The sequence below is a fragment of the Bemisia tabaci genome, chromosome 2 (assembly GCF_918797505.1).
Source record: "Bemisia tabaci chromosome 2, PGI_BMITA_v3".
Classification (NCBI taxonomy): domain Eukaryota; kingdom Metazoa; phylum Arthropoda; class Insecta; order Hemiptera; family Aleyrodidae; genus Bemisia; species Bemisia tabaci.
In genome coordinates, this window is record NC_092794.1 from 23,053,904 (window position 1) to 23,068,085 (window position 14,182).

General features: G+C 41.2%; 1 protein-coding gene across 1 annotated transcript in view; it reads left to right on the forward strand.

The window, feature by feature from the left end:
• The first annotated feature begins 2,510 nt into the window (after positions 1-2,510).
• The window catches only part of LOC109043696 (DNA-binding protein D-ETS-4), a 44,318-nt gene continuing 32,646 nt past the window's right edge, over positions 2,511-14,182 (forward strand). Inside the window, exons 1-3 of the mRNA XM_019060991.2 lie at positions 2,511-3,515; positions 9,683-10,084; positions 11,212-11,704. Of these exons, the coding sequence (XP_018916536.2) occupies positions 3,495-3,515; positions 9,683-10,084; positions 11,212-11,704 (916 nt within the window). The 5' untranslated portion in view covers positions 2,511-3,494. The remainder of the gene's footprint in view (positions 3,516-9,682; positions 10,085-11,211; positions 11,705-14,182) is intronic.

Consider the following 14,182-nt stretch of genomic DNA (forward strand, 5'->3'; position numbering starts at 1 on the left):
TCAATCGTGTCACGCTGTATTCTGTTCATTCCTGCTCATCATCCCTCTGAACAGGGATATCCTATAACTATGTTTGTCACATTTTTTTAAGAATTTCAACACTTACTGGTTTTTTCTAAATAAAAGGAAATAACTTGGAAAAGCTTTTTACTCCGCTGAGTTAATCCTTTAAATGAGTCTACTGTGCATTCATAATATGAACATCAGTGGCAAGGTGTGAATGATCGATTATCGATATTTCTCTATTTGAAGCTAAGGTAAAGAATCGATTATCAAGGTATTCGTTGCGAACACCCCGTTTATCGATCCTTTTCCATAGGTTTGAATGGCAGATCAATCGATGTATCGCAAAGCACGCCACGCCTTTGCTCCTAATACAACAAAACAAAACTCAAAATGCTGTTTGTCTGGAGATCTCAGAGCTTAGATATCAAAAGAAAACAAGATACCAGACAAAGAGCGTTTTAAAGACGTCTGTTGCATGTCTCCAATCAAAATTTCAGGTAGAACAGTTTCGAGCATCATGCAGAAACTACTGAAATCAACTTTTAACCGAGGTCAAAATGTTTTACGATGCATAAATACACGCCTCCTGCTCATGAAAAAGCTAAGTTGTATATTCGAGTCGAAGCGCCCACTAAACTTTGCGGTGACAATCTCCGAGAAAAGAGGAAAAAAGCGTAGGACCGCCGTAAAGACTGTATCAAACACTACTTTCGGAATGAAAATCCACACAGAGACTTTGCGACTAGTTGAAAATTCAGCACTTACGCGTTTTTCCTTACTTAAACGGGCGATTCTGAGCGAATTATAAACTTTGAGATAGAGAAACTTAACACCTCTAGGGGCTGCTAAAATCACAGCGTTGAACTGTGTCTGAAAAGTGATGGTTGCTTTCGTGATTTTCATCGCAACTCATCGCAGACATTGTTCTTTAACAAGGTTCACGCAGGGACGTATTTCTGTCAAACGAAACTATGTGCACTACCACATGAGCCCTGTGACCCTTAAAATTTATGCATAACAGGGCTCACTTCATAATGCACATAGTTCCGTTCGACAGAAATATGTCCAAATGTGTGACGTATCTAAAAAATGGTGGGTCGCTTTAATAATCATCATACTTCAAGTGCGTAAGGGTGACAAGGACAAGGCGCCGCGCCGCCTTGTAGAGCAAGGACTATGAAAATTATGAAAAATTGCACTGCGAAACAAGATACAAATCAATGTGCTCCTATGTCAAGAAATTGCCTAACCATGCACAGTGAAGGCGAAAAAATGAACCAAGAGCGCACGCCACGATTAGACGCTTACATAACATATTATCATAACGTAAACTAAATAAAGGAACGCGGGCCATAGTTCTGAAAAAAATATGTCAACAGTAGGACAAATTGTTACAAGAAATAAAGAAACAGGTCAGAGAGCTTATTGTAATGATGGTGATTTGATCTACAAGAAAGGGGTTTTTCGAAAAGATTTGTAAGATTTTCGAAAGATTGTAAGTAAATGTTCTATCGATCGAAAGTTCATACTACATATCAAACATCTGACATTTCTAAAGTACTATACTCCCTTCGTTATTGTTAATAAGATACAAAATATGATTGACATGCTCTATACAAGTGAGGCTCATTCGATTTGCTGTTTAAAAATTGTTTGAGTATAACTAAAAGAACCTCATAATATCGCACGGCTTCAGTATTTACGAACATTTATGAGAAAAAGGCCTTTTCTTACGGTGGAAGATTTTTGTGAATTTTTACGAAGTGATTTTTGTCACTCTGAGTCGAAAGTTTATTGTATGAATCGAATAAGACTTAAAGTTTTCAAGGGAGAACATGCTGTTGTATTTCAAAGAATAATTCCATACAGTTCAATATTCTGGCAAAAAAGTACACATATAATTCCATTCATAAAAAAATTTTGAACTAGAAGGGGAAATTCAAATTTTTGGGCCAGATGATGCTCAAAAATTTTAATAGGTTTTTTTCAAAACTACATTTTTTGTACTCTAAAATCGGAACCGTCATTAATCCGATTTTGTTCAACTCTTTTGCGCTTTTCGTGCCAAACTGTTCGTTGTCGGACGCCTCTCTATGCTAAGGTACCTTATTGTTGGGTGTTTATGCCAGTAAGGACTTTTTTTTAATGAGCAGTCAAAATCAATCACATATCGATGGTGAAACTGCAAAAATGCGTACCTCAGTTGCGGCGTTTCAAAATCTCCGCTCCTATTTTACTTTTAAAAAGAGACCGAGTCAACATCATACCTTGAAATTTTCACTGAGTATTCTTTGCGCGCAGAAAAAAAACCATCGAAGTTTTGAAAAAAAATGACTTGTATAGTTTTCAATATAAAAAAAATAAAAAAATGTGAAGTAACAAAATGTGACAGCAAATCTGCATATCAGCAAACTGAGATACGTATTTTTCCAGTTTCACCCATCGATACGTAGATGTATATTCCCTGCGGATTTACCGTAGTTTAAAGGGAAATATTTCCCGTGTTCATCGACCAAATTCACCAGAAAGTAGAAAAAAAATTTTTGGTCACATGAACCACAGTGCGGTGTCCCATTCTGACTATGCTGCATGGTTATGGTTAATGTAACCGTACTCCTGATCCTGGCAACCGTAGTTAAGACTTATGCAACCGAAATATTTTTAAGATTCAGTCGATGCCACTGTGCCACAAATCATGTGAACCTGGGGTATTACTAGAACCGAGAATACGGCTACTCGAACCGAAAACACGGTTAGATGAGCCGTATGGTACGTCTCAAATGGGACAATGCATTGCGGTTCATGTGACCGAACTTTTTTTTCTAGTGGACGCGAGGAGAAGAACAAAACCATAAGTGTCAAGATAGAAAGTTACGACGCAAGAATCTTACAGACGTTTACCATCACCGGTCGGCAGACAGAACATGTCAAATTATTCCATAGCTTATGTCAAACATTCGAATAGAACTTACCGGCTTATGCAAAAGCCTTGAGTCTTGCTATGACGCAGCAATCTGCGGTCTGCAATGCATCGCTGCCGCGCGGTTCAAGAAACCTCATGAGTAAAAACAACGTAAGTGCAATGTGTCTTAAATGGGATCTTCGTTATTCTCACGCGCCGTGCTTCATCTCCAGATGGTGACGATAATCCATCGGACCCTCGCGAGTTCTAGCACGTTTTCGAGGATTGTTGGCAACGGAGCTTTCAGGTTGGTACCACTTCTGAGGAACGCGGTTGGCTGGACTGGGTCTGGTAGTGGGACGCCTAGTGGTTCTGATTTCTGGAGCCCACCATCTTCAGTCTTACTTGTGACCTCAGCCGCGCAGGCTGTAAGAGAATGCAACAGTTCAATTATATCGTTCTTTTAAAATTTGTTTTGTTTTGTTGAATTCTTTGTTGAAGTTAGTGATTTATTCTTGCGTTCAGCTCACTTTTTGGATACGTTCATTTATCTCTGCGGAAGACTTACAGTTTTGGATTTTACAAGATGGTTTTCTACTACGAGAAGGTAAGTAGGACAGACCGCAACAGGTTTTTTCTTGCTTTCCGACCTCATCCTTACTTCGTCTTTTCCAAGCTGACGCTTCGGCTAGAATCTTTATGAAGGTTGATCGATTTAAACTGAGTTGTTCTGAAAATCTTCAATGGGCCCAATTTGCTATTTCGGGAGAAGATGCGCCGTGAAACGATCAATTTATCTAGAAAAATTCATTTTTACCTTCTTCTCGGAGGATAGTTTTGAGTCTTGTAAGTTTTACTCCTTTAAACCACATCCCCTAACACCTCATTGCGCATGACATTTAAAGTTTTAAAGGTAGGTAATCTCAAAAAAAAAAAAAAAAAAAAAAAAAAAAAAAATCTGGTGCAACTTTTTTCACCTTTTACAATATATTGTCCTGTATGATATGGGTATGGGCATGTTCTTGCATCTCGAATTTCTTCTCGGCAACTGTACTGAAACAATTTGATTGTCATAGAGGGACTCTTAAAACATTCCTGTTTTCCAAAATAGCTGCATGATTCTAGAATGTTTCTGTTGGGCACGAGGTTTCGCACTCCCCCCTTCCCCCCCTTACCTAACCTTAAGTTCCTCGCTTAGTTTCCCTCTTACGTGGTTATCACTCATCGTGAGGAATGTAACTGACATTATTACATTTTAGATTTGTGTTGACAATTACTTGTTGCTCAGTCACACATAACTACGGAGCTAGTTTCTCACCATTTAATTTAATTAGATCCTTACCTGCTACTTATTTTTGCAAGAGCTTGAATGTTACATTTTTGCAATTTGTCAAGCAGGGGGACCTCCTCCCCCTCCTCCCTATCTAGTCCCCTCTGCCTATCGTGCACAACTTTCTTTCCTTCGTTTGTCTTTGTGCTTCGCGTTTTTGTCTTAATCTTGATAGTATTTATTTGTTTACTTTCTTTAAAGAGTGCTATAGAACTCTTAGCCATTCAATTTTTTAAAGCCATGAACGCCATTTGACCACTACCGGCGACTTTTCAGGCATGATTTTTCTTTCTTCTTTTTTTGAATATCTCTTGACACTTGATAAAAATTCTATAGTTTACTACAGCGCCTGCACTGCAGTTAGAATAAAAATGAACTGAGAATCTGATATAAAGATTATGTCCGAATTTCATCAATAATACTGATTTGACGTAGTTTGAAAACTTTCAATGAAAAGAGTAAATTTCGCACCGAGGCTCACGTAAAATGTAATTACCCTCTTTTTACTCGATGCTAAGCGGTAATGTTATCCCGGCGTGATAAAAGTGATATTTGGATTGCGTTAATTGCTTCGGATCGGAGGAGGCAATATGATGAGAGCTCGGCTCCGGAGGTTGGGCTGTAGGTAACGGTTCTCTTCACCAGCTCAAACCTCACCATTGTCAGTGTTTGAGTCAATGAGCTAACCGCAGCTCACTCATAAAGCCGCAAATTAAGCATTAGTACAAGAGATGACTTCACAATTTTTAGCATTGTGACGCGTCATTTCAGTCAAATTTTGGAGGTGGCAAAAGTTGTTCCAAGGAGGCATATTTGCTGGAGCGGGGGCTGAAAAACGTAAATTGATCGAAGTCTGTCGAAACTATATTCAAAGAAGGTCAACTTCACGATATGGGGGGGGGGGGGTGTCCCTCTTATTCCTTCCAAATGATGCCTTTATTGCATCTTAGTTCGCTCAATCTTTTACTATCATTACTCGTTAATAAAATTCAAACTTGCGCTGTCAATTAATAATTTCAGGCTCATCGGTAAAAACACTTATGTGGATAAGAAAACTAATGATACATACGTTGTTTCTAAAGCGAGCCAGAAGTTGTTGTTCCTAACTGCAAAATGAAATCCATGTTGTTTATCTTGCCAAGAAAAAGCGCCACATGAATATTCAAACTTCGCAAAAAAATTTCCCAAAAAAAAATTACGTTTCAAACGGATTTTTTGCATTTTCTTATGAATTTTTTCTTAGAAAAATTCACCCTATATTTGAATAAGCGTATATTCAATGAAACTACCGATACGTGCTCTCAAAAATACATATTCCACAGGGAAGAATTCGGCAACCTTAAGATGTCAACACGTGTGCTTTCGGTTGGATTACATAACTTTCGGGTCGGGGGGGGGGGGGGGATTGGAGTCTGCGGCACCCTGTGAAAGCGAGCAAGTGAAGGCCTAAGTCTAAACATGCGTAACAGTTCAAATTTTAATATGAAGTGCCTGATTATTTACAGTTATCACTTTTGTCACCTCATGAGAATTAGGGAGGGGGCGGAAAGTTCTGCTCGGTGGCAATTAATTTATTCAGAAAGATTCTGACTTACGTTACAGGTGCATAACAAGGGAGAGGGTATTCAAAATAGTGGTAAGGTTCGGTAACATTTTTTTTTTCCACCATACAAATCAATTTCAAATTTCGCCTCTATCAATGAGATGCCTGGCATAGAATCAATTGTTTTGCATATTTTTAATTGGGGAAAAACAATGTTCCTAACTTATGTTTGTCAATGCTCTCTAACCATGGTTAATTTTCTTGCAAAGGAGACCTGAATTCACTAACGCTCTTTCCATGGGGGCCGTTTAAGTATTACATAAGCTACTTAAAGGGGGGGGGGGGTCCAACCTTACCTTAAGTGATCTTGCGAGGGAGAGGGGAAGGGGTTAAAAAGTCGGTCAAAATTCTTTACGTAATACTTGGCCCCGATCACTGCAGCTCAACGGCTATCGTGAGACTTACAGTTTTAGTTTTAATTTGCTCTGGCTCACACTAATTCAAAACTTCCCCGTGCACTGAGTTCTACCAAACGATGACTCAAGCCATGGATGTTAGGTAATGCGAGGAACTATGCCTCGAAAAGAGGTCCAGCAAAAAAAGATCCTCGACATAGCCACAGCGTGGGGGAGGGGGGGTTGCGGCTGAGGGGGCTGGGGGGGGGGCGGGGGGCCGGGGGGGCTGGAGGCTGGGGTAATAACTGGTTACGCGGGGGATTTCCCACCGACCGAAGCGATGTGAAAGCAAAGCTAATGACGTAGGTTGCTGGCGGTGGGGCACAGTGGGGCTGACGCGCAGCGACTTGGAGCGTCTCCCAGCCAAGGGCCGAGCGCGCGAAAATTCAAACAAACCAATCTCTGGAATTTTCTTGGAAATTTTAAAACCAAAAAAAAAAAAAAAAAAAAAAAAAAAAAAAAAAAAAAAAAAAAAATCTGGAATGACCAGTCTTTGGGAGGCAATTCTTCACAGGAAAACGTACTTTTTTTGTGAACACGGGCTCTAGAGAGTTGAACCCCACGAAGTTACAACCCCCCCGAAGTTGAAAAAAATATGAATCTCTCTAAAATTTCGGAGACAATCTTGAGCCAGTCGTCGTGAAAATTCGGAGCTAGATTCGTATGAAACAAAACAGTGTTGCCAACTTGTGAGAATCGCCACCTTTTTGGAAACCTCCCTCATGCTGAAACCCGATTTTTCGCAGTACGGTAGAACAAATAATCGGGCCCTCAGGGTTGATTATTGACTTCAATAGAATTCTCGTGCCAGTAATGACAGATATTTACGTATGTGGTTGCTACTTAACTTGAAGGTCCAATCCTGTAGGCTAATTTAGTGGTTACGTCATTTGGTTTCTCAATGTTCACAGAGAAAAGTTATTGTTCTTGTGCGAGTTACTCGATGTTTGGCCCCTTGAAACTATAGCTAGTCCATAGAAATTATTTTAGGGGGTATTCTTATTTTAGCAGAGAATTACCCACTTTTTCAAGAGGTGGTAGGTATTTATGGGTCATTCACTCGTGTGTCACAGAGTCGTTTTTTATCACGCATTAGTTGCACTAGCCATAGAATAATAGGTTCTTATTTTGATGGATGAACTTCTGCAGATCTGGAAAAAAAATTCCAGATCCCATTCAAAACTTCAAACACTGAAGTCTCTATTCTAATAATCACGGAAGTTATGCCTATCGCAAAACATCGCGGTCAGAATGTAAGCCAATGACTGGATGCATGTTAAGAGTTGTTCAATTAGATATTTCTGAGATGATGCCAGCAACTAAAATAATAAGGAAATATTGAATTGAAAGGCTGTAATTTTAGCTGATTCGTTTAAGTTCAAAGTCAGCCCACTTTGCGATGTTCTAATGCTCCATGTCTTATACCACGTCCAAGTGCCGGTGGACTTGTATGTGCGCAGTTGACTCCAGTGGCGAGGCGTGAATGATTCTCGATAGTTTTCCATTTGAGACTATGTTAAAGAATCGATTATTACGGTGTTCGTTGCGAAAACCCTGTCTATCGATCCTTTTCCATAGGTTTAAATGGCAGATCAATCGATAAATCGCAAAGCACGCCACGCCACTGGTCGAGGGCGATCGGGTACATTTTAAACATACAGCGCCAGTGTATGAACGATTCTGATCATAATTTCCTGATAATGAGTTCTCGAGAAAAGATCGTTTTGACCTTTTTTAATTTTTTCTCCGCACGCTTTGCTCACTAATTTATATATCTGCGCCAAGACCTGTATAGATGAGTGTAGTTGAGCTCAAAAACATGCTCATAACTAACCCGATTTTGTAGAGAAAATGTAATCCGATACATTTTTAAGATTTAAAATTATTAAATTATGCTCTGACAGGCGGAGTTTTATTTCTCCTATGTGTGAACCTGCCAATCCGATGCGCGTTTAATTCATGCCGCTTGGTATGAAGTGATGGTGGAACCTGAACTAATTTCTATAGACGCTGTCAGAGCTACTCATAAAAAAGAGATTTACATATTTTTAATCTCACTGGCAGCACTGAAATAGGTTATGCCACTGTTATTGTTTTGATCCAATTTGACTACTGGAGAATCTTCATGAAGTGATGTCATCAACGATGGTCGAATTCTAAAAACACGTAACTTAATTGCAGTATTTTAAAGTCTTCGTTCATATTTGATTTTTTCATAGAAAAATTGACGAAAAAAATATGCCGTGAAATAAATGAATGGTTAAATCCGTTCATTTATATTTTTGTTTTTATCTATTCAATGACACTACCCTGCCGTGCTTAGAAGAAACTAGAGTACCTTTATAGACAGAGTATGGCCATTCGTATCTTTTTACTACAGGAAAACTGTTCCGCTTTTTGATTGGTCAACGAGTTTTTAGGCTTCATGATGCTCTTAGGGCCGTAAATAAACAAACAAGATGGCGGCTCGCCGTAACATCGATGAGAAGCTAAATTTGACAAAAAATTTCAATTATGCGGCAGTAACAATTTAAACGAGCATATCTACGAATAGCACACGAAAAACACATAAAAAAATTGTTAAATTGCCTTTCAACTTTAACACAGGAGGATGTAAGATGTGCATAACCTCAATCTTGCTTGCTGATAACGGCCATCTTGTTTGTTTATTTACGGCCCTAAGAGCATCGTGTCAGCCTATTCGCTCGCGACCAATGAAAAACCGGAACAGAAATGGCCATACTCTGTCTATAAAGGTACTCTAGAAGAAACACCGTATGAACATTCCAGAGTTGCCAAATTTCCTCGGACAAATCACGAATTTTCGGTAGAGTTTGTTCATACTTTTCTTCCGATTCTTCAGAAAATTTTGTTCGCAATTTCATCTGAGATTCCTGGAAATCTGAAGGAAAAATATTTGAAACTTTCTTCAAGAATAGATATCTTCTGAGAGGAAATTTGGCGACTTCTGAAGGCTCATACGGCATTCTTCCTTAACACGGCAGCATCTATGTCAATATTTTTTTCTGTATGTATGTTCACGCACAATACATGCTCTAGGTAATTCCCATACTCATCGTCATGTCCACGACCATATCTATGCATTTGCCACTCACTGGAGAAAAAAACACAATGGATCTAGAGTCCAGACTCTTAAAAACATCGACAAAAAAAAATACTCTTGATTCAATCAGATTTAAGCTTAAATCAAGAACCAAGCCTCTTAATTTGAGCGGATTTCCTTTTGATTTAAGCTTAAATCTGATTGAATCAAGAGTATTTTTTCTTGTCAATGTTTTCAAGAGTCTGGACTCTAGATCCAATGTGTTTTTTATCCAGTGTGCTCAAGGTAATTCCCATACCCATCGTCATGTCCACGACCATATCTATGCATTTGCCACTAGTGATTTTCAGACGAATGACTAGAGGTTTTTTTGTTTGCCCAGATGCCGCAGACAGTCCCGAGCAACGACTTCAGTTGCTCGACGTTGGACTACTCGACGGACTTCCTGGCGGACAGCTTCGACTTGTCCCTGCTGCCCTCGAACCTGGACAGCCAGGTGCCGGGAAGCGGGCAGAACCTGGAGCAGATCTTCTCCTTCTACTCGGAGAACAGCCCGCTCCCGATGTTCCCCAACACGACGATAGGGAAGGAGTCCGATCTGCTCGGCAAAGGCCACTCCGGCGAGATCACCTGCGACCTCGTTCTCTCCATCAAGAAGGAGCCCTTCTCCGACGTCTGCGCTTCGCCCATGATGGGCTCCTACGTCTCCTCCCCGTCGCCCCCCTTCCAGGAGTGCCCCGCCTCCCCGGAGGCCGCCCCCCTCCTCCCGAACCTCAAGCAAGAGGTAAGCGGATTAAGAAAAATACTTTTTTATCATAGAGTACATAGAGTCGTTATGTAAATGGGAGAGCTGGTGCCATGTTCTGCTCGACGAGTTCCGAGCCCGGTGTGCGCCGAGTTCGGGTCACTTTTTCGATACATGTTCGATCCAAAATGGCGGTGTGGAATACGTGGTGATTCCTATCCTCTTTGTTTACATCGGATAGCCGGGTACCCGTGTATTGCAAACAATCAATTATGTATCGAAAAAGTGACCCGGCGTCACACAGAAGTCTCGGAATTCGGGACCTGGAAAATGCTTAAAAGTGGCGCCAGCTCACCCGCTCACATTACGACTCTATGTACTCTATGTTTTTTATTCACCATGATCAAGTTATACAAATTAGATTACATTTTGCAGTAAGGAACTTTTATCTCTGGCTCCTCTACTCTATACAAGCACCTCTCTGCACAGAGAAACCAATGGCATATATGTCGTTTCTAAAATGAGCCATCAATAGTTGTTCCTTATTGCAAAATATAATCCAAATGTTCCTTAAGACGGAAACTCTTTGCCATTCACCAGTCTGAGAACGTAACGACATGTCACCGCTGCAAAGTCTCCACCGTTATTTTTACCGGAAAACTTTCGAGCATCTCCAACTGAGAATTTTAGTAATTTGTTTTTTTTTTTCAGGATTACTCACAAAAATCAGCGAAATTTTGGACTAGAATTTTGAAGTTATATTTTTGTAAAAATGTGAATAATGTGAGTCAATTTTGCAGCCTTGGAATGAAGTCACTTTTTCTCTTGCGAGAAACCACGAATTTTCCGATTCAGCGAGGTGATTAGGGTTCATCAGGATAGACTTACGGTTGCTTTATAGTGGAAAATTTCTTGCCCCTTTGAGAAAAAAGGATCAGCATTTTCAGATATAATTTCATCATTATTTATGTTAAATGCATTATTGAAATGAGTCGTTTCTGAGGCTGACAATAGCGCCCTTAAAAAAGGGCTTTCCTCGAATTCGCGATTCTTCGCTCAGGTTGACCTTGACTGTCTCGCTCAGTTTTTTTCTCTAAACGCTGAACGAAGATGGAACTCTTCCGCTTGGATTTCCGGAAACTAAGATTTCCTTCGTCTGTCAATAGGCGGCGGTGAACATCCAGGACATCCTGGAAGAACTGCGACAGGCGCAGCGGCTGTACATGCAGGACAAGCGGAAGGAAGTCTCGCTGGCGGTGGACAGGAGTCCGGAGTCCTCGGTGCCGGAGACGGTGCTCGAGAAGGAGATGGAGCACAAATCCGCGGTGAAACCCGAGGTCGACGACCATCGCCTCCTGCGGGAGGTGCTCAAGGACACGAGCTTCCAGAAGAAGTACCACCTACGACCCTTTGACATGGGCGACTTGGGCACGGGCTTCCAGCCGGAGGCCAACGGCGCCGGGGCTCAGGTGCAGAAGCAGGAACCCGAAGAGGTGGAGAGCGCCCCCAAAGTGAAGAGCGAGCCTGAGCAGCTGGCGAAGGACAACATCTTCGGCGTGGATCTGTCCCAGGAAGGGATCGGCCCTGTCTTCTCGCTGGCCCTCGAGCAGCTCAAGAAGGACGTCCACAACACCAGCACAATTCTGGGCATATCTCGAGGTAAGTTCGTTTCCTTCTCTTGTCCTGATCTCTTGATTTGTTTTTCGATCATGAGTTGAAAAGGACCTCTAGACAAGATATCGACGGTGAAACTACCAAACCACGTATCTCGGTTTGCGACGTCGCAGACTTCCTGTCATACTTTATTTTTTAAATGAAAAACTACTTAACGTTCAGTCTTGAAAATTTCTGTGATTTTTCCTCTTCGTGCGGAGAAAATTCTGTGAAAATTTCAAGGAATGATATTGCTTTGGTCTACTTCAAAAAAATAAAATGTGAGTGTAGATTTTTAAACACCGCAAACGAGATACGTGATTTGGTAGTTCCACCGTCGATATGAATTAAAGCACGACGCTACGCCTTTTTTTCTCTTCAAAACTTTACGAGGAAAGCAAATCACACCACGAGAAGTCTGATCATCAACTCCTCCCCGGTACAAATTGGCGATAAGAGCTGCGTTTCAAAATGCCGTAGGAATTCTTATAGCCGGCTAAAGAAGGCTACAGGAAATCATACAGCTGGCTGCAGAATGCGGAGAAAATCATACGGCCGGGCTATACGAAGGGATAAAAAATTATGCAGCCGAGCTATAGTTCCTATCGCCTGGCTGTTGCTTTTTCGCCATCAATTATAAAGGGCTATAAGAAATTGTGTAGAAATTCGTGTGCTTTGGAAATCATTAAGTTTGATACGGAACCACCTTAATATTTACAAAACACACATTATATTTTCCTTTAATACATATTTTTTTTTCATCAATTAAAATGAGAATAATCCATACAGGATGTGCAAACATTTCAAAATCATGAGTTGAATAACGCTGACTCCGCCAGATTAAATATTAGAGCCTAACACAAAGCGGAGCGGCGACGCACTGGCGCCTACAAACCTAACAGGGATACTTCAAGCATTGCGCAACGCGTGAAGTATCCCTGTTACCAATTACATTCCTCCATACCCCATCTGCCCTCTTTGTCTATAGCTTTGTCTATCAATTTTAATGATCGGCCCTCTGAGAGGGCGTTTTATACATTCGGTACGAGTTACAATTTTGACAATGAGCACGGCAACCCTGCTGACCATTTTATGGCCAAGTTCATGGAATGTCTTTCGGTTCGAGTTTTTTTCTCTCTTGACAAAAGCGCGGAGATGCATGCTCAATCTGGCAGCGTCGAGGCTGAGGTCGGGCTTTGAAGTGCTTTGAGACTCGTGAAGCGCAAGCAAGTTACTTTCTCTTGACGACGACCTGAGCCCTGAGCGAGCGGCAGGTTAGGCGCGGCTTGCGGGACCATGTTACACTGTTAGCAACGTGTCGGAGTCTCAGTCAGTGTCGGTGGATGTTGTCAAGTGACCCAACTCGCAGGATACCCTTCAAATCAACACATTCATTCGTAGAGATGATGACCTAGAGTATCTATGTATAGGGGGGGGGGGGGGGGGGGGGGTACAAAAATGTCGAAATATCATTGACTTTATAACACCATCTGGACGCGCACTAGGCCCGACTTCATTCGGGGGCGGGGGGGGGGGGGGGGGAAGACAGCTAGGCTAGTGGGGTAAAAGCAGGGAGTGCAGGGTAAAGACGCGCCTTCAGCTTAGTCGATACAGCCCAATATACGAAGGGTGCCAAGCAACGGCATAGGCAAGACTGGCATTTCCATTGTCTGCACGGGAAAAAAAAGAATTGCTGATTCAGCAATTCAATTGCTAAAAACAGTGAGTGCAATGTTTCAACGCAGATTTTACAACAAAAAAATGCTACTTTAACCACCCCCGTGGTTAAATTAGTTTACAATGTGGTTAAAGTAGCATTTTTTTGTTGTAAAATCTGCGTTGAAACATTGCACTCACTGTTAACTACTCTCAATCAAATCATTAATTGTGTCGTTAGGATCATATTGAAATGCACATTATTGCAAGGGTCGACATTTTACCGTTGAACATGTTCGCAGACGATTGAATTATTGAGACTGAAAACACACCAACTCGAAAAAATGAAAATAATCGAGACACACAAAAAACTGCACAGTGGGTGAAGAAGTTAGTCTAAGAAAAAGATTTTTGGTGCCTAAAAGCAAGTACTTGAGGACGCTTTAAATGTCCACGTTGGAACAGATACGGTAACTTCAATGACCTTTATGAAAATTGTCTGTCCTTAGTGAAAAGTGAGCATTTTCAAGTTACCGAGTTGGTGTGTTTTCGTTCTCACTGATTTAATTTCAAAGGGCGTTATCCCTAGGAATTTCTACCTTTTTTCATGGTCATTGTTTTTAATCTTTCCGGAAAATCAGAGAAAACGCGGAGATGAACTTCGCCAAGAAGCCTCTCACAAAATCAGCTTCATATAGCGGCAACGTTGTTATTGGTTGTTCGCTTATATGTCACATAGAAATCTCCGCCTCGGTCGATTCATGTCTGAGGATCAAAATCTAACGGTATTAAACTGCGCGCCAACTCCTTTTAGCTTGCATTGCCGCC